Below are 20500 nucleotides of genomic sequence, written 5' to 3'. Positions count from 1 at the left end.
AGCTTGAGGGATCTTAGTTCCCTGACCAGGGATTGAACCCCGGGCCATAGTAGTGAAAGTTCTGAGTCGTAAATACTGGACTGCCATGGAATTCCCAAAGTCATTGTATCCTTATCAACTGTGCAGGAAGTATTTAACTACTCAGAAAATCTGGCCACCTTAAGGGACCAATGATGGATTCCCTCCTATTAAAGTGAAGGATCCTTATACTACCAGTTAGCGCTGTGCCCATCCCTGGTACCACTGTTTGTGTGGACATGATTTTTACTCTTAAAACCCAACAATTCATCTTTTAAAATTAAAAATATACATATTGAAATATAGTTGATTTACAATGTTGTGTTAGTTTCAGGCATATAGCAAAGTGATGGTTATCCATATATATCTACTCTTTTTTAGATTATTTTCCCTTATAGATTATTACAAGATACTGAGTATCGTTCCCTGTGCTATACAGTAGCTCCTTGTTGGTGCAACAAATCATTTTAAATCCTTTAGCCAAAGTTAGCATAGCTCATGATTTTTACCTTAAGGAATTCTCAAGGAGGTGTTTGTATTATAGCAAACACTTCTTTCTGTACTTCATAAAAAAATACAAACAATCAAGTAAACAGTCCATGGCTAGGCTAAAAGAAAAAGCCACCTGGCTCTCTGAAATGAACCTAGAAGGATAATCAGACATGTTTTATCGGTCTGGGTTTAATGATCTCGGTTCTGGGCTTTGTGGTCTATTTCAAGTACTAAAACAATTTTGTTGCCGGTAGTTGTCTGTGTTGCCCTTGACTCTTTGCATCTTATCCAAAGTCTTAGGTGTGATTGCACATCCATGATACATCACATGATTCAACAACTTGTAACAGCATCATGAAGGACTAATTCTAACTACAAACAAAATTCTCAGGAAAATCTCCTGATTCACAGAATTTTAGCAATGGTTAAGATCTGGATTTCACAGATTAATATCCTATAACTTGTGTTAATCTGCCTTTAACCAAAAGCAGGGAATTAAGACACAAAAATATGATCCTGAGAGCTCTTAGCTGGTGTTCTCTGCTGAACATAATTTCACAGAATATAAACATTACACAAGGTCACTCTGGGACCACGATAGAGTGAGACAAAAACAAGGTCACTCATTAATCATCTCTAAGCACAGACAGAAATCAGAACACTGTGTAACTGCAAAAATGACCAAATATTTCCCTCTCTTAGCTCACATCAGTGACTGCTGCTTCTTTTCCACTTATGGCTTAAGTCTCGGTATGTTATTCTTGTCCCTTGTATTAAAGCTATTAAGAAACCTTCAGTGACTACACAGGGGTGTGCATGTAAAAAGAATTTTAAAACTCCAAAAAGTATACTTAAATGGAAGTTTTAATAAAGGCAAAAGATCTGATACCACAGGAGAAAGAAAACACAGGCAAATATCAGGAAGGTCCTAGACCTACAGGCACATCTTCCAGGGTCCTCTTTCCACCACACAGGACAAGCTTTGTCTCTAAAACATGAACCGCCAAGATGTGTGTGTAATATCTCAGCCTCTGGGAAATCAAGGCGCAAGTTTGTTGAGAGATTTTTATTTCCCCACTGGTCACACAGCCAAAACCTGTCTATGTAACCAGGTTTACCTGGTACAGAACATCAACCCATACATTTTCACCAAAAAATGTAGTCAAACAGATATAGGGCACATGCATGTATTTTTGACACATTAAACCTCACCTTGTAAATCATTAGTTCATCCATCCCTATCCTGCCCATGTTTTCTGGCGTCCCTGGAGATAATCATAGAGTTATCATAAAATAGCTGCAAGTTGGCACTATTCCTATACAGTACTCAAAAATCCCATGAACCAAGTTGCCCTGTGAACCAAAATGCTGGTTTCTGGCATCATCCAATCCAGAGCAAGCCCCACTTTATCAAACTCTCCCCCAAACTTCCCAGCACAAGGCCAAATCTTGTAACAGACCCTTCCTAATCCCTTCCTACTGATACACTCTGCAGTGTGAGATAAAGTTGACTTACAGCTGAACTGAACCAGAACAGCTGCAGCCTTATCCCTGGTAATTCATGGTGGTCCGACTTTGACTCTTGGCTAAAGAAGGGCGATAGAATTTATAAGGTACTGTTCAAAGTGTGAAACTCCTATGTGACCCTTAGGCCACTTTGTTAATGGATGGTTTCCAACTGGCACAACCAGTTAGACAGCCTGACTTGACGATGTGACTGTGGGAATAAGAACCCAGGAGGGAACTTCCGTCTCGAGCTTTCCCAGAGCTATGCTTCCTTGCATAGATCTTGGTAGTTCAATTCAGAGGCAGAACACAGACCACGTGTGAAAACGAACCCTGGGTGATCGCCCCTGGAAATCTCTAGCCTACCAAATATTTGCCTACATTCTTTTTCTCATGCTCCACTGTATCCATGGCCTTTAGATAAAGGCTTTACGTAAGTATGCTCTATGGAGTCTTGCGATTGCTTTCAAATACCCAAACTGGCAAAAACCTTGCACCCATGGATCCCCATGGTGTGTAGTATCCCTTGCTATACAGCACATAGTAAACTCAGATTTAACTCAGACCTGTTTTTTTAATCAATTAATTATTTATTTTAAAACATCTATTGGAGTATAATTGCTTTACAATGGTGTGTTAGTTTCTGCTTTATAACAACGTGAATCAGTTATACATATACATATATCCCTATATCTCTTCCCTCTTGCATCTCCCACCCTCCCACCTTCCCTCTCCCACCCCTCTAGGTGGTCACAATGCACCGAGCTGATCTCCTTGTGCTATGCGGCTGCTTCCCACTAGCTACCTATTTTACGCTTGGTAGTGTATATATGTACATGCCACTCTCTCGCTTTGTCACAGCTTACCCTTCCCCCTCCCCGTGTCCTCAAGTCCATTCTCTAGTAGGTCTGTGTCTTTATTCTCGTCTTGCCCCTAGGTTCTTCATGACCATTTTTTTTTTTTTTAAGATTCCATATATATGTGTTAGCATACAGTATTTTTTTTTTTTCTCTTTCTGACTTACTTCACTCTGTATGACAGACTTGTACCTTCCAGGACATGGAAGCAGCCTGAGTGTCCATCAACAAATGAATGGCTAAAGAAGATGTGGCACATATATCCAATGGAATGTTACTCAGCCATAAAAAGGACTGAAATTGAGTTATTTGTAGTGAGGTGGATGAACCCATTTGTTTTCTCATTGCATGAACTCTTGTTTAGAAAGTACTTTTAGAAAATTGGCGCTGATATTAAAAGTCATATAGTGTTCCCATACACACTGAGACAAGATTTCACAGATTGACATGTTTTGTTGAAAACGTTCGTGCTATAATCACTTAAACGATGAGGATAGGAGCCCCTCTAGACCAGGAAGTTCTTTGTTTTGTTTCAGGAAAACGAAAACAGGTGGTTATGAGGAGGTATCGTTAGTGCAACCGCCACGTGATCTGAAGTTGGAGATGGAGGGACAATGTAATTTACACTATCCCAGTTATCTGTAGCTGAATAACAAATTAGTTAGTGGCTTAAAACAACCACAGTTATTATTTTAATATATTTATTTATTTTTGGCTGCATTGTTGGGTCTGTTGCTGAGGGCGGGCTTCTCATTGCGGTGGCTTCTCGTTGCGGAGCATGGGCTCTAGGAGCGCGGGCTTCAGTAGTTGTGGCTCACTGGCTTTAGTAGTTGTGGCTCATGGGATCTAGAGCGCAGGCTCAGTAGTTGTGACTCACGGGCTTAGTTGGTCCACGGCATGTGGGATCTTCCTGGACCAGGGATTGAATCCGTGTCCCCTGCATTGGCAGGCGGATTCTTAACCACTGCACCACCAGGGAAGCCCACACAATTACTTTTTATTGAATATATTTGACATATAACCTTGTAAATTTAAGGTATACAACGTATTACTTTGATACATTTATATATTGTAATATAATTGCCATTGTGACAATATTTATTACATTACCTAATTCTGGGACATTATTGTTGTCTATATTCATCATAGATCACTGTGGCTCGTTTACTATTCGTTGTAAGTTTGTACCTTAAACATCATCAGTCTTACCCCCCACCTCCCATTCCCTGGTAACCACTATTTTATTCTGCATTTTTTCTTTGTTTTTCAAGTTTAACTTTCTTAGATTGCACACATGAGATCCTGCGGTACTTGTCATTCTCTGTCTGACTTATCTCACTTAGCACAATGTGCTCAAGTTCCATCCGTGTCGTTGCAGATGGCAGGACCTCCTCCTGTATTGTGGCTGAAAAATGTTCCAACCACAATGACTGTGTTATCTCTTACAACTCTGACAGGGCTCACCCAGGGGATTCTCCCTTTGGGTTTCTAGTGCAATTGCAATCTGATGATGGCCCTGGGTCTGGAGTCGTGGCAAAGCCTTCCCCACTTACACGTTTAGCAGTTGAGGATGGCTGTTGCCTGGAACTTCAGCTTGGGCGGTTGTCCAGAATACCGCTATGTGGTGTGGTAACCGAAAGTGGGTTCCGGCTGCTCCCATTTCCTTGAGACCAGTTCTCAGAATTGTGGCAGTTTATGTCATGGCTATAGTCTGGTCCTCATGTAGCTAACTTCTTCCACCTAGTGGGAGTTTCAATATCTACAATAGCCACTCAAAGGATATGGCTCAGAATATTATCTATAGCCCTTGAGGAGGAACTAAAGGTCCTTGACTTTGCTTAATGACTAAACTATTATTGTTTGGTCTCCTTTGACTATTTTCATTTGTTTCTGCACTTTCTTACTTCTCTGATTAAACTTATTCTTTGGCTAAAATTTTTCCACATACAAAAGGCAGGCTGAGGACGTGGTGGTCGGGAGGACCATAGAGGGTCCTGCTCTGTTTCAGCCTCACTTCTTCTCAGCTTAGAGGCTGAGTTCCAGTAGCAAGCATCCCAAGAACTTCTCGATGTAGGCGGAAGGTACACTGATTTTTACGATTGTAGCAAGAGATGTCACATTGGTTGAAATCATGTTCAAGGGGCACAGACTTTTATTCTCAATGGCAGATGTCAAAGAAATTCAAGTTCACATTTTTAAATTGACGCTAAAATTTTGAGGGAATGAGCAAATCACTATCCATAATGCAGTACATTCTATAATAAAATTGGCCTAGACTCTTCAATAAATGAATGCCACAGGGAAATGAAAAACAGCAGACGGACAATTCTTTAACAAAAGACACCAAAGCAATGTTGAAAACAAGACAACAGGCCCCAAATAGATTCACTTGTGCTAAGCTCCATGTCGCCAAACCAAGACTTAATTAAGACAATTACAGTTTTGGCTGTCCCAGAATTGGAAGATATATATTTTTTTAGATGTTGGGGGGTAGGAATTTATTTATTTATTTTTGCTGTGTCGGGTCTTCGTTTCTGTGCCAGGGCTTTCTCTAGTTGCGGCGAGCGGGGGGCCACTCTTAGTGATGTGTGGGCCCCTCACTGTCGCGACCTCTCTTGTTGCGGAGCACAGGCTCCAGACGCGCAGGCTCAGTAGTTGTGGCTCACGGGCCTAGTTGCTCCGTGGCATGTGGGATCTTCCCAGACCAGGGCTCGAACCCATGTACCCTGCATTAGCAGGCAGATTCTCAACCACTGCACCACCAGGGAAGCCCCAGAACTGGAATCTTAAACCAGTCAATTAGGAATTGTCTGATAAGAACTAGATAGGTCATCTGCCTGATAGATTCCTACAACCCCTTAAAGGAAAGTAACTTTGCAATAACCAACCTACTTTTTTTTTTGCCTACAACAACTTCCTTGTTCCTGCTCCTTTCTGCATATAAAAGTCTCATATCTTGTAAATCTCCTTGGAACTCCTCTCTATCTGCTAGATTGGATACTGGTTTGAATCAATTTTTGCTCACACTCTTAAGATTTTTCATATTCCTCAGTTTATCTTTAAAGAGTGACAGTCACCAAATGCAAAGTGTAAACTTTGATTAGATCCCGGATTGAGGAGGCCAGGGGTTCTAAAGGACATTTTGGAAAGATTTGGATGTAAAATATATCTTAGAATATCTATTAAATTATTTTGACTTTCTTAGATTTATTTATATATGCAACTTCCTATTCAATGCATTCAGAATAAAAGGTAATAGAAAGCAAGAGAGAGAGGGTAAAGGATATGTGGGAAAATTGTAATAATTGTTAGATCTAGGTGAGGAAAATACTGGTGTTGAACGACTGTTCCGGAACCTTTTTGTAAATGTGAAACTTTCCCGCATAACTGCAGTTTTAAAGTTGCAGCTGCAAATTATAGTCACAAGGTGGCGATAGACTCACTTTTGAATTTGTATAAGGACACTCCTGTGAAAGGAGCGTCCAGAAAAAAATATTTTTTAACATAACATCCTCAAATGCTGGCTCTAGGAGGAAAAATGTAAAAATCCAAGAAGACAAAAATCACTGAGAAAATTCACACCACAGCTGAATAATTAAGATTCAAATAAAAACGCTGGAAATTGGAAGGAACACTGAAGTAGGAAGGAGCAAGGACTGATCCTTGCTTCAGGGAAAAGCCTAGTTCTAGCCCTGGCTTCATCAAGGTCTAATTTTGTGACTTTACTCAAGTTGGCTATGAGTAGCTCTCACGTGTAAAATGAGGAAAATATCTGAAGAAAAACTTGGAGAGCAATTTCAGTCAGAATGGGAATTCCATTTAGAGATTATGCCTATTAGAGGTCTTCGCTTAGAAATTTTTAGCCAGGTAGAAGTTACATAATTCCTAAAGTAGAACACTGAAAATTTTCCATGAAGCACAAAGGATAAATCCAGAGACATTCTGATTATGCAACATTCAAAGTTTATTTTGAAAGGACCCTAATAGATTGTCTTGATAGAGAATGCAATTTGATTCATATACCTGGGTGATCATATTTGGGTTCTAGCCCTATTAGTGGATCACCTTTTAAATGTTGACAAATCATTCTATGCTGCTTATATTATCATTTGAAAATGGTCTTTTTAGAAAAACTGCTCCTGTAACTCAGCCACCTTGCTGAGGTTCCAGGCAATCAGCAAGCACATAAATGCGTGACAAAGGCTTTGAGCTAACCCGAGTCCCAGTCAGCATCTCATTCCAACTGCACTAGAGACCGCCAGCAAGAGCCATCTAGGTAAGCTCATTCAGTAAACAAATTTGATTTTATAATTATTTGTTTATTTTTCAGGAAATATTTATTGAGCATCTGCTATGTGCCAGAACCATGCATTGGCTAACAATACTAAGGAGGTTTTGATCTCATGGAGCTCATATCCCCATGGAAAGGGCCTAATAATAATAATAGCAATAGTGGTAATCAAATAATAACAATAATAAAATGATAAGTAGATAAATAATTATCTAATTTCATATATTATGAAGGAAATAAATAAGGTGTTGCAAAGGGACAAAATGGATAAATCTGATTGATATACAACTTTCTTTTGTTCTGTTTTGCTTGGTCGGAAGGGAACAAGTGTAGCCACAAAAACAAACACACACACACACACACACACACACACACACACACACACACACAAACCAAGTAAGTCCACAAGAGGGCAGAATGGAGTTAATCGCAAACAATTGCAGATGTAAACTTTCAGCTGCTGCCAAGGGGTAAACTAAAGGCTATGACCACCAGATCAGGTTACTTCATGAGTTTATAGGTGTTTAGAACTTAAAAATTTTTTATAATTATCTTTTTACTTGCACTTCTTGGATTTTCCTTTCCCACACTTCTTGGTATGAAAGTCAAGTTATTCCTTTTTACCCATACTAGCATTATAAAGGAAAAGAATCTGATTGCTGGCTACCTAAACATGTGTGGATCAGAAAAAAATGGTTAAACAAACCCCTAGGCTTATGCATCAAGAATGCTTTATTTTTAAATTTTTCCCACCATAAGTGTTTTTCCATGATACTTGCTTTTTTTAAAACTTGAAGTACAGTTGATTTAGAATGTTGTGTTAGTTTTGAGTGTACAGCAAAATGATTCAGTTATACATATATATATATTATTTTCCAGGTTCTTTTCTATTATAAATTATTACAAGATATTGAGTATAGTTCCCTGTGCTATACAGTAGGTCCTCGTCGTTTATCTATTCTATATACAGTAGTGTGTATATGTTAACCATGATACCTGCTTTTTAGCCCACACTGTGCATATTGAAGAGCTCTGTGGAATGGGTGGAGCAGGAAGGTAAAACAGAAGGAAATGAACTTCAAATTCAAACACATGGCATAGGAAATAAACAGAAGGAATCTCACTGGTCCAGTCTGGCATGTGTTTTTAAAAAGTGAACACTCAAGAGATCTATCAGAATAAACACATCTCTTCTGTAACTTCAGCTTCCCCAACTGCAGAGTTGAAAAATATATCACATTTTCCATTAGAATAATGAAAAATTTGATTACATATTTCCTACAGTGTGAGCCATAGAAAGAGTAAAACATAGAAGGAAAATAAAAAAGCAATGAGGAAATTAAAATGGAAAGAGTTAAGGTCCCTTCGCAAACTCCTTTAGTAATGGGTCTCTGATATGAGTCAAGAGAATGGATTTTAATCAGTGTTCTGCCGCAACCCAATTGTGTGATGGTATTGAAAAAAAAAAAGCATAGGCTGTGGGAGAAGCAGAGGACTTCAGAAATCATTTACTAAAATTTTTCTGGAGGTGAGCGAAGGCATAGAGGGGATGGATGAAGTCTACAGGATTAGAAACCATTTCCCTTAGCTGGTCTGGGCTTTGTTCCATAGAGAATCACTGTCTCTTAAAATGAGGTGTTTTCTTTATGTATCTGTTTTCCCATTTATTGAATGAGGAGATTAAACTTGAATGTCTGTAAGACTAACAACAGTTAGAATTCTCAGTGTTTGTTCCACTTTGTACCACAAAATGCACATTAGGCCATGCTAAGAGTATATACAGTTAAAATGAGAGATACCTGAAATGGAAATTAAAGAATTGGAGAGGGGGGACCTCCCTGGTGGCACAGTGGGTAAGACTCCATGCTCCCAATGCAGGGGGCCCAGGTTTGATCCCCGGTCAGGGGACTGGATCCCACATGCATGCCTCAACTAAGAGTTCCACCTAATAAATAAAGATTAAAAAAGAAATGGAGGGCTTCCCTGGTGGCGCAGTGGTTGAGAGTCCGCCTGCCGATGCAGGGGACACGGGTTCGTTCCCCGGTCCGGGAAGATCCCACATGCCGCGGAGCGGCTGGGCCCGTGAGCCATGGCCGCTGAGCCTGCGCGTCCAGAGCCTGTGCTCTGCAACGGGAGAGGCCACAACAGTGAGAGGCCCGCGTAAAGAAAAAAAAAAAAAAAAAAAAAAAAAAAAAAGAAATGGAGAGGGGATGTGTAGTCAAGTGGCAGAACATACTTTATTTTTGACAGGTTTTAGTTCTTTTTGACAGATCCATTTATTTTCTGTAGCACAGTTCTCGGAAACAATTTGTGTCCTTGAGATGTAAACACAACTGTTTTCTTCAGCGTCACCAGTAACTGGTAACCTGTGGAGCAGAAGAAAAGCCTCTCTTTAGTGTTTGTGATTTTCTCACATAATTCTCCTCATCCAGCCAGTATGTTCTGTAATTTTCAGTAAACAACGAGGTGCTGGTTATTAAGCATGGAGTAAGTACCCAGTCACAAATATAATGATATAAACTTTTAATAGAAAGCTAATATAAACCTCTGGAACTTGCAAACTCATCTTCACTGGAAAAGAATTGTTCTGAAAAGAAATGTCATAATGATACATACAAAGGAGAAGCTTTGGAAACTGGGAATTGAATCTCCTATTAACATGTTATATGAAAATTTCCTACCTTCACTGAGCCTCGATTTTCTTAAGTATATAGTGTATATATATTTGGGGAGACATTGAGATCATGTATATGAAAGTGTGATCATGCTTAAACAAAGAATGTGTTCAGTAAATGTAATAAGTATGTAGATACTCAGTGTCTACAGAATTTGAATATATCAATAGCGAGAAAAGGAGGCTCAGTACATATGTATTGTATGTAGTAGGAGGTTCCCTTTTTTTCCATTCCAAACAGCTTGGTGAGTGTCTGCTACAATATATGTACTGTTAGTTCCAAAGAAGCAGAGTCTTATGGCTCATTGCAGGTGGGGCACGAGTAGAAGTTGAACAGTGGGATGGCAAGATAGAGCTGGGGTGCCAGGATGGAGTGTGTGCAAGACATTCACCTATTTGTCTCAAATAGAAAGTGAAGTGGTGGCACTGGGCAGGGCTCCATCACAGTTTTAATTTGTTCCTTTGTTCCATTTCTCCTTGGAGCCCCTCGGCCCTGAGAAGCCAACCTGATTCTCTCCTAGTGCCTGACACCCTAGTCAAATCAGAATTTCTCTTGACCGAGCTATTGCAAAGGTCCCCTGTATTTTATCTCTTCCACCCTTCTGGTCCTTCCTTTGAATTTCAAGATAACTTTTTTACCGCTCATCTGGCCAAGTGCCCTTCCAAAAGGCCCTAGGTGACTTCCCAGGCCTTCTTTGACCAGATCTCTGCCTAGTTGTCTAACATTATCTCATTTAATCCCCAAAACAGTCCTTTGAAAAAAATTATTAACACCCTTTATGTTTTTCTTTACCTGAAAACCAAGGTAGAGAACTAAAATAAAAGCAGAGTCTAACTGACGTTCTTTCTACTATAATATGATACCTTCCAGGTTTACCTGATCACTACCTTAATCAAATCATCATTTTTATCCTCAGAATAAAATAGAGTGTTCAATCGAATTTAATCCATCATCTTTGCCTATATTTCTGCTCATAGACACTTCAGAGTTTTCCAGTTTTATTATAAATCTTAATAAAATAAATGTAATGGCCCAATAAGAAGCATACACACACACAAACCAAAATTAACGTTTACTATGTACAAAAAAAAAATAAGTTAATATAAAAGTTGCACTTATGTGTAAATAAAATATAGAAAATAATCCCTAGAAAAACAAAAAAATCAGAGTGTAGTTTATTTACCAAAATATGTTTGCCTTTTCATACATTTATTCTACTCCAGAACACTTTATTTTAAAATAATCTTCATTTTAAAGTACGGCATCTAAAAAAATATTTTAGAGCATGGGTCAAACAATGTCAAAATGTGCTAATTAAATCAAGATTTCTTTTAATGTCTAATAATTTTCCACACAATAAATTATTACTATATTTTAGATAAACTTGAACATGCTCCTGTGCCTTGAATTTTAACCTCTAGTTTTTTGAATGATAAAAAAATCCATTTTAACTGTTATTTATACAAATGTGAATAAAGCATTCACAGACTCAGAAAATGTAACACAATATCATCTGTTCTGAAAAACTCATCAAATTTCTTTTCAGAAACTTGGTTGAATGTCTGCACACTTTCACTTTCTAGGGAAAAAAATGTCCTGCCCTTTGTTGTACGAATAACGATGAGGTCCATTAAAAATTTATAATTTAACTGTGTAACATCAATCCTCCTACAACACCGTTGGTTAACTTGACCATCTCACACAAGAAACTATGAGACAACCAAAAGACGGCAAATAGCTCTTTTGTGGCTTATGCAGATTGACTACATCTCTTCAAACAACCCTCCTTTCACACCGCTGGTTAAAATAAGCTACAATACTTGTTACAATGTGAGTAGTTTCTCTCAAATGTCTGGATACCCCACGCTGATATTTACTATATTTTTTCCTCTTGTATTCATTGTGCCAACGCTGGTTGTGACCCACTAAGGTATGTGGTCCCACAGTTTGAAAAACACTACTTAAACAATTCTTCGTGCCGATAGCTTCCAGCTAGAAATTTCTTAATTTTTAAATGTTGTTATTTTAAAAACTGTTTCATGTGCCCCCACCCAAAGGAGTTAGTCTCTTCCTTGTCTCCTAAAACTCCATTGCTGGTAAAAATATATATTGCTGCAAAGGGTTGATGTCTTTTCATATGTGAAACTTTTCAACCAACTTCAGAATCATTCTTCTTCTCAGACTATTCTGATCCTCCTGAACATTTTTAAACTAAATTAAAATGATAAATCTCAATCTTCAATAACAATGTTACTATCTTGCCATGTAAACCTGATGTAAATTGAATATTCAAATTAGCTTATCCCAATACTCACATATTAGAATTTAAAAAGGATCCATTTATCCACTTCCAGTTCTTTTCTGATAATGTAAAATTTAATCCAATCCAAAACGGAATTCCTCCTTTGTCTATCCGGTTTTGTATGAGCCTCTATAAATAAAACAGAAGAAATGACTGAATATTGAATCTGTTTATCTATTACTGGTTTGCATCCTTCTACCCATCCTCTGAAACCCAGTTCAAGTATCACCTCCTCCCTGAAGCCTTTCCTAACTCCCCATCGGAGTTAATTATTCCTTGTTTGTGATATTTCTGTCTGTATATTTATATATATCCAAATATTTGTATTTATGTTGTTGTGTTCATTAAATTATATTTATTTTGCTTACATGTCCGTTTAGTGTCTCAGATTGTGAGCTTCTTGAAGTCAAAATTAATACTTCCATCTGCATAGAACCCTCCGGGCTAAAGCACAAAGATCTTGATATGGTTAGAAGCAAGGGCTAAGCCGTATTAAAGTATTTTACTTAATTATTTACCAATTCTTCCTGATCTTGAATAAGCAGCAGACGGGATTCTTTTGTGAAACAGTCGGCTAGACTGTCAGTCCAAGGTTTGTAAGTGTCATAAAAAAGCAAGCATTTATCTCGGATCAGTTGCCAGTTTGTTGGGCACTTTAACAGAACTGGTCTCTCTAAAGTAAGAAAGAAGAATAAATGTTATGTTTCTAACCTGCCCCCCACCCCACTAACACTAATCACACATGCACAAGTCATTATAAATTCAGGGAAGCCGTTGATCATCACAGTGAGAACAATTCATGAATTTAATATAACTTTGAGGGTTTTGAGACATAGTTCATTCTGGTACTAAGAGTTGAAAATTAGTGACAAGTTAAAACACTGACAGACAGAATAGCTTGTTCAAGTCCACACAAAGCAGATGCTGGTAGAGTCAAAACTCTTTCTGAGATTCCGTAAATCCATTACAAGTGTTCTTTCTACTCCATGATGACAATATCAAACTTCTCTAAAAAATGGCTACTTTAAACAACATGTAAAATGAAAAGCAAATAACAGTTCATTTCCATAAGTTAATGGCAAATACCATGGAGAAAAATTATAAGAAAATTTCTAATTGCTGAATTATATATTTGCCTATTAATGGGATCTATTGGATAGCATTTTCCAGAAGGATTTTCATAGTTTCTTAAAATTTCTGTTATGTACGAATGTATATAATAAATGATCACATTCTGCTACAGTCACTCAAAAATAGTGTCTTTATTAACACACACTACTTAATAAGTACATGGACGAGATCAATGTCTTAATGTTTAATACAATAAATATTAAATTATTCATTTTATGTCGTGTTCCGTTAATTAACTTCGGACCAGAGTTAGCTGCTTGACATATTCATTAAAATCATCAAATATCCCACTTCAATGCATATTTTACTTTATAGCTTGGGTTTTGGCCATTAATTATTGAGTATCCTAGCAGCAGTCTCTCATAAGGCAGTGTTATCTGTTGGCTAAGATCGTAGGCTCTGAAGTGAGACCACTGAAGTACAATTCCCAGTGTCACCACTTAGTACCTGTATGACCCTGGATGAGTTGCTTAGCCTTTCCATGCCTCAGTTTTGTCAAACATAAAATCAGAGCGATAATACTATCTTAATGTATGGGTTGTTATGAACCTTAATTAAGATAATGCATGATACCTATCAAATTTTAGCCATTATTCTTAGGAAAGTCAAGCCACAAAATATACCTGTTGTTTCCTTCCTGTTCTCTTGAGCATCCATGAAGCTTTTCTCTGTTGATTTTTGTCTCAAGAATATCACTAATAAATCAGGAGAAATCATTAAGAAGATTAATGCTGAATGGTGCAGTGAAATGAATATGTTATATTTATCACTTCAGGAAATTTTTATCTCAACAAGCTTGAAATGAACAGAAGATAAGAGCAATAGCAGCGTAGTAACGAAGGGTCTACTTAGAAGACAACATAAACAAACACACACATAACAGGTGAATGCACACAGACATTGAGTTAGCGGTTTCAACTATATAAGTAAGCTCCCAGGTGTTACTTAAACTCTTAAGTTGCTTCCACTCCTTGCCTAATGTTCCATCTTCAGAATAGGTATAATTGTGCCTATACCCCACGGGAGAGATTGCCTAGGACAATCTGGAATTTAGTAGGCACTTAAGGAACTGTAAATAATTGGAAATTTTTATTTTCTTAGTTATTGTCATGATTTTATCATAATTGTGACTTTTTAAATGTCCTTGGAGCACATGTGAAATCCCCCGTGAAGCCTATCAGAACAGTTAGGAAGAGAAATACGATAAAGGATGACATTTGCTTAGTAGGTACCAGCTGAGCACCGTTAGAGCACTGTTTCATAATTGTTTTTGTTTCATGGGTCTTCCACTAAATTTGGGATGGCCAAATGTTAACATACTTTAATATTTATGGTAAAGTAGAATAAGTAGAACAAGAAATCAATGATCTTTCTTGCATCACTTACCTGAAACACTCAACCCAATCACAGTCAAGGCAAGAAGAATAATCCCAGCACAACCAAGTTTCAGAGCAAATTGATGCCAAGTTGGACCCTGACAAACATCTGAGACATTAAGAAAATATACTTGATTAACTCAGTTGAGTTCATCTAATACAAAAAGCAGAGGTTGTTTGGATCACATAAGAAAGAGCTAGATTCAGGTTGGGGGTAGGGGCAGGAAAAGACATTATCAGTCATCTTAAAGTAGGGTCCCACAAGATGGAATCTCAGACCCAACTTAGAGTTGCTTATAGATAAAATAGAAATATTTATGCCTGTCTTGTGTACGAAGGATTGGTATAAGAATCAAATGAGATAGATGTGACGGTGTTTTGAAACATGCCAAATGCTATACAAAAATGAAACATATACCCTACCGTACGAAGTAAGTCCAAGAATTTTGTCCAACAAGGAAGGCCTTCATTCATTCAAGATATATTTGTTGAGGCTCTGTTTTATGCCAAACAACATGTTAGGTGCTGGTGGTATAAGACAATTCTATTCTTAGACGTGGATTTCTCTGCTTTACTGTTGCCTGGCACAATCATCTCCAATTTGGACCAAATGGATGGAATTCAAGGAAGAGTATTTTACAAGCTTGCATGTTATTTTCAGTATTTCAATGAATATAACATAACATGAACCTGTGTCTACAACATTGCATAGTCTAAAAAATGTCAAATACCTTTGTTTTTCTCTGTATCATGTCAATAACGATGTACTGTATAGCTCATGTTCATCAAAAGTTGTGATTGTATTAATTAAAGTGGGATCATAAATTAATCATAACCTTATCAATGGATTTTATAGGGAAAAATAATCAAAGAGGAACTTATTAATGTAAAAAATTCTTGGAAAAGACTGAGCAACAGCTTCCAAAATTATATCAGCTCTGACAGGAATTATTCTGGTAATCTGTACTTCGGTTATTCTACTTGAAATTGTACTTAGACAACTTCTATACCTGACTTAATTATAAGACCCCTTTTATTCCCATTTGGTTTATAATATGTTATATATATTACAATTATAAATTACTTTCTAAATTGTATTATTAGAGCCAAGGGCCTTTACAAGTAAGGGTTTACTAATTTAACTATATCTATCATTTATTTATGTTATCTACTCCTTTTTATATTTTGTCTAGTATTCCTCAATATAAAGGAATACATGCTTTGAGTCACTTGTTAAAAACTTTAGCATCAGATATGTTAAAATGTTGTCTTTATGCTCATTAAATGTTCCAGAGTGACCCATAAATCCATTTCTACTTTAGTCTTTTACACTCTCCCTGGCGATTAAGTTTTGCAACCCAGTTTTCAGACAACTGCTCATGGTCTCTTCATTAGGATGTGGACATTCATAAGAGTTAGCTCTTTCTAAAATGTCCCTGGGGAGATGGAATTTAAGATAACTAAATGTGATAAAAGATTATGTGAGGAAACAGATAATAGATTAGATTTCAGGTAGTGACACCTGGATTATCATCTGGAGGGGAGAGACAAGAGTAGACAATGAGAGGAGCTCCAAGGTCCTGGGTGTACATCCGAAAATGGGAGAACCAGACTGGAGAATATTGACCTAGAACTTCTAAGGCGAGCTCGTGTGACACAGAGCAACTAAACTTAGTGAACCTAAGACTAGTCCTACGTGACGTTTCCTCACAGTTGTATCTACTATTCTACCATTTTTTCTTCCTCAGCCTTTCCTCCCTTGAAATTTTGAAAAATGGAGAAAGCCCCATAGAGTCACTATTTTAACATTTAGTACCGAAGGATAGCAGTGGTTAAGAGCAGAGGCTCTCAAATCTAGCAGATTTGTATTAGAGCATGTTATTTCGGGCAACGTAACCTTCATAAACTACAAATTTCCTCACCTGTGAAATGTAGAATAATACTACTTCATGAGGTTTTGGAAAGGGTTATATGAAATAGTTCTTCTAGACATGATGTGTGATACATAATAACCGTGCATCTAAAATTTAAAGAACTGAGTGGAGGGTTCTGTGTTGTTTTTCTCCTGCACTACATTAGAACTAATAACAACAATAGAGTTGTTATTGTAACAATAGAGTTACAATAACAGATTGAAGAGGCCAGGTAAACTTTAGCCATCTGGAAATACCCACATAAGGCTAATTTTTTGTTTGGATACAAACAGTATGCCAAATCATCTCACTTTTTTTCTCTAAACCTTTCCATGGCTTTCTCTCAAGCAGATCTAAGTCTGTACGTCTGTAGAACAGCCTACAAATCCCTATTCATTCCAGCTTCCCTTTATGTCTCTAACTTCATCTCCTGCTGCTTTCCATGCAGACATGCTCTGTCATTTCACACTAACCTATGAGCTCTTTCTACAAGATGACAGGCATGTTCTCATCCCACGGATCTTGCACCTGCACTGGTCCATCTTTTAAAAGGCTCTTCTCCCAGGAAGACCTTTGTCTCTCAATTCTTTCAGGTCTTGACTCAAATGTCATCTTGTCAGGCAGGCTTCTATGATTATTCCATTTGATATCATATCCTCTCCAAAAGCTAACTCTCAATTCCATCTTTTAAAAAATATTTTCTCTATTGCACTTAATATTATCTAACACATATATGTATACATATATATTCTTAGTTATTCATTTATTTGTAAGCCTTCCTAGTAGTATAATATAAACGCAATAAAGGAAACTATTTTTTCACTACTTTATTCACTGTTGTATTCTCAGCACCTAGGGCATGCCTGACACAGGTGCTTATTTTTGGATGAATAGATAAACTCTAGAGGCATTTTTGCCAACACCTATCTACCTTTCTAAGAGACCAAATCCTGGGCCATAAACCAGATTCGTCGCAACTCACATCTCTCTCTGGTTTTCCTGACTGCTTTTGATATAATCACTATTCTACAGTTACCATTTTGGCTAAACTGTTTAGCCAAAGAGCTTAGTGGTTGTTTCACGATAATTGTAATACCAGATCAATGTGTGGTGAAAGAATGTCACCTGCCATTTCAGTAAACAAAGGATGTTTCGACCTTAAAGCCACCAGCCAGTGCGGCTGCCCGGATAGTAAAACTTGAGGGGGATTCAGGATGGAGAAAAACAGGATGCTGGCCCTAGATAGCTAAGATGCATGTCAAAGGAATTATTTCAATGAGCCCAGACTTTTGCATCTTCCCACATATAGAAAAGCACTAGAATCATTAACATGAGGTGTCTGTTTCTGTGATTAGCAGTAATCTTTTGATGTTTGACTACTTTTTTTTTTTTTTTTTTTTAAGCCAAAGCTCCTGTATATCCCAGCTCCTCCCTTACCTCTTGGGGACATTTCTTCAGAACTATCAGAGAGGCTGCCTTCTCAGCTATAGTCCTCTGTAAAGTCACCAAATACATAACTCTCAACTTTTAGGTTAGGCATTTTTTTTCAGTTGACAAGCGTTTTGTAGTCACACATTTTGTTCTGACTTTATTCTATGTTTTCTCAGATTTACTTTTAGAATGATATTTTGTGGAATAATGACGACAATTAGAATAGACAGATTTTCTGGCCTCGTTGATTTGGGATCACAGAGAGTAGCTTTTAAGGAAAATCTCGCTGTCTTTCTCTATTTTCATTCTCCAATATCGTCCGACACCATCCTCCTTTCTCTCCACTTCTGCTAGATCTGAATAGGGAACAGAAAGTCTTTCTCTTCCGCATCAAAAAACAACCGTGGCTTGACAAATTCTCACTGTAGTTATCAAAATTCTCCAATTTCCTGTAACCCCCAAATGAAGGGTATCATGAAACTATTTGATAACCCTAAGACTTTTCAATCTCCAATTTAGAACATTGATAACTTAATACTTCCAAATTATACCAAACCATCCTAAAAAGATACAACCCACTTGCCAAGCACACTATGGAATGAATATCAGGTTGGATAAAAATTGCAATATCATTGATGTTTAGTAAGTTTGGTTTGACTTCAGAATGTAATACTATGTCCTGATGAGTTTATACATTTTTTTCTGCTTAATTTGTAGTTTCTCTTTATCTATCCCCAGGCCATGGAATCCATCACCTATGACCTCACATTAGAATACCCCATCTCTTTCACTCAGAATACTAACTCCTCTGACATACAGAAAATTGCCAACTTCAACAAGTATGAAATAAGTGCATGAGTGGTATTCTCCTGTGGGTTGTGGCTTAAATCCTTCTAAACTGTTATACTTTTCAATTTAAAAAAACATCAGATTGTTACTATATCCAAGTTTTTGATCTTGAATACAATTTTCTTTCAGAACATTTTTTTCCCTTCCCTTTGAAGGGTGAACGATGTTAATCATTGAGCCTACACTTTGTATTCTGAAAGGAATGCCACGGACGCAAATGCATTGGAACTTAATCACAGTATTTTATAGAGGGATTTGAAATAAGGTAGGTTACTATTACAGCAAGGTAGTAAAAAATCTCTAAAAATATTCATTTGTTAAAAAAAAAACAAAAGCAAAAACAACAAAAAAGGGAATTCTCTGGTGGTCCAGTGGTTAAGATTCTGTGCTTCCATTGCAGGGGGCACGGATTCTATCCCCAGTCAGGGAGCAAAGATCCCGCATCCCTCATGGTGTGGCAAAAATAAATAAATAAATAAATAAATCAAAATATTCCCTTGTTAATGCACGTAAAATATTTCTTCAGGATCCTTTAGCCAAGGCTCAGTAATAGGAACTATATTCATTTTTCACAAAAGTATCTTGATAAAAAAGAAATCTATAAGGTATGTGCTTTTTCCCACATTTGTGATTACCTACTGACAGGCCATGCTATATCTATTTAACATTAATATAGCTGCTGCTCATCTTCAAAGCCATGATTTAAAGCTACAAATTCAAGAGAAAAATCTGACTATGGAAGATATACAAATGCCAAAAGGAAAAGTAAAGCCACTTACTCTGAGGAAGAGCTGGGGGTGATGAGCTTTCAAGGCCAGCATTCCTGGATATGTTTAAATCAGCATATATCACCGGTCTGTCCATTGCAAAGAGAAGAATGTGGCACTAAACTTGCGTAAAAGAAAAAACTACAGTTCTATGAGGCAAGAGAAGCAAAAGGAAGTGCTCAGCCTTGAAAAGCTTTATTATCTTTCTTACCTACCCACACTTCTAGCAGTGGGTTTTCTCTATAAATTAGTGAGAAAATCCACTTACTGGCTGTCCAGTATACTTAGATATGTAATATCTACTTTGTTTAATTAATTGGCCTGTTTGACAGAATTCTGGGAAGGTTTGTTTGTTGTCTTTGTAACCATCCTCTTTGAGTACTTTTCTCAGGGCCAGGACCAGCGTGAGGGAAATGAAGCACTCTCATTTCCCTCCAAAAAAGTCAGGAGTCAAGATAAACAATATTAAATGTAATGCTGTAAAAAGTAAACACGAATGCAAAAAAACTGCAGGATGCCTTTCCAAAGCTCTAAAGTCTTCCTGAAATATTTGTGCTCCCCCCAAAAGAGGCAAAACGTGGAAAATGGAGTCATAAATGTGGAAAAGGCTGCTGAATAATACAACAGAGAAAGCAAAGAGCTAAAGATCAAAACGACTCTTCGCTTAAAATAATGTTTTTAGTGCACGGAAGTTTAATTTCAAGTTATGAAGCATGACTGTGACCACTAGGAATCCACAGTGGCCATGTTAGAAACGATTGAGGAAAAAGTGTTCCCTTCAACCAGAAGCTTGCAAAACTTTGTGAGCTCCAAAAGTATAAACTGGCTAGAAATATAAACCAAAGAAGAGCCTTCACTTGTCCATATGTAGTATGAAATATATTGATGAATC

The 20500-nt window shown here is 37.4% G+C and overlaps 1 protein-coding gene across 1 annotated transcript; it reads right to left on the bottom strand.

The window, feature by feature from the left end:
• Positions 1 to 9382: 9382 nt before the first annotated feature.
• Positions 9383 to 19835, bottom strand: KLRB1 (killer cell lectin like receptor B1). The gene is made up of 5 exons (XM_032644112.1): positions 19621 to 19835; positions 13896 to 13967; positions 12660 to 12814; positions 12155 to 12270; positions 9383 to 9530 (listed from the first exon to the last, which is right to left on the bottom strand). Exons 1-5 carry the CDS (start codon positions 19703 to 19705, stop codon positions 9383 to 9385), a joined length of 576 nt encoding a protein of 191 aa, XP_032500003.1. The 5' UTR covers positions 19706 to 19835.
• Positions 19836 to 20500: the final 665 nt, after the last annotated feature.

The sequence above is a fragment of the Phocoena sinus genome, chromosome 10 (genome assembly GCF_008692025.1).
Source record: "Phocoena sinus isolate mPhoSin1 chromosome 10, mPhoSin1.pri, whole genome shotgun sequence".
NCBI classification, from domain to species: Eukaryota; Metazoa; Chordata; class Mammalia; order Artiodactyla; family Phocoenidae; genus Phocoena; species Phocoena sinus.
This window is presented reverse-complemented; position numbering and strand designations above follow the sequence as displayed.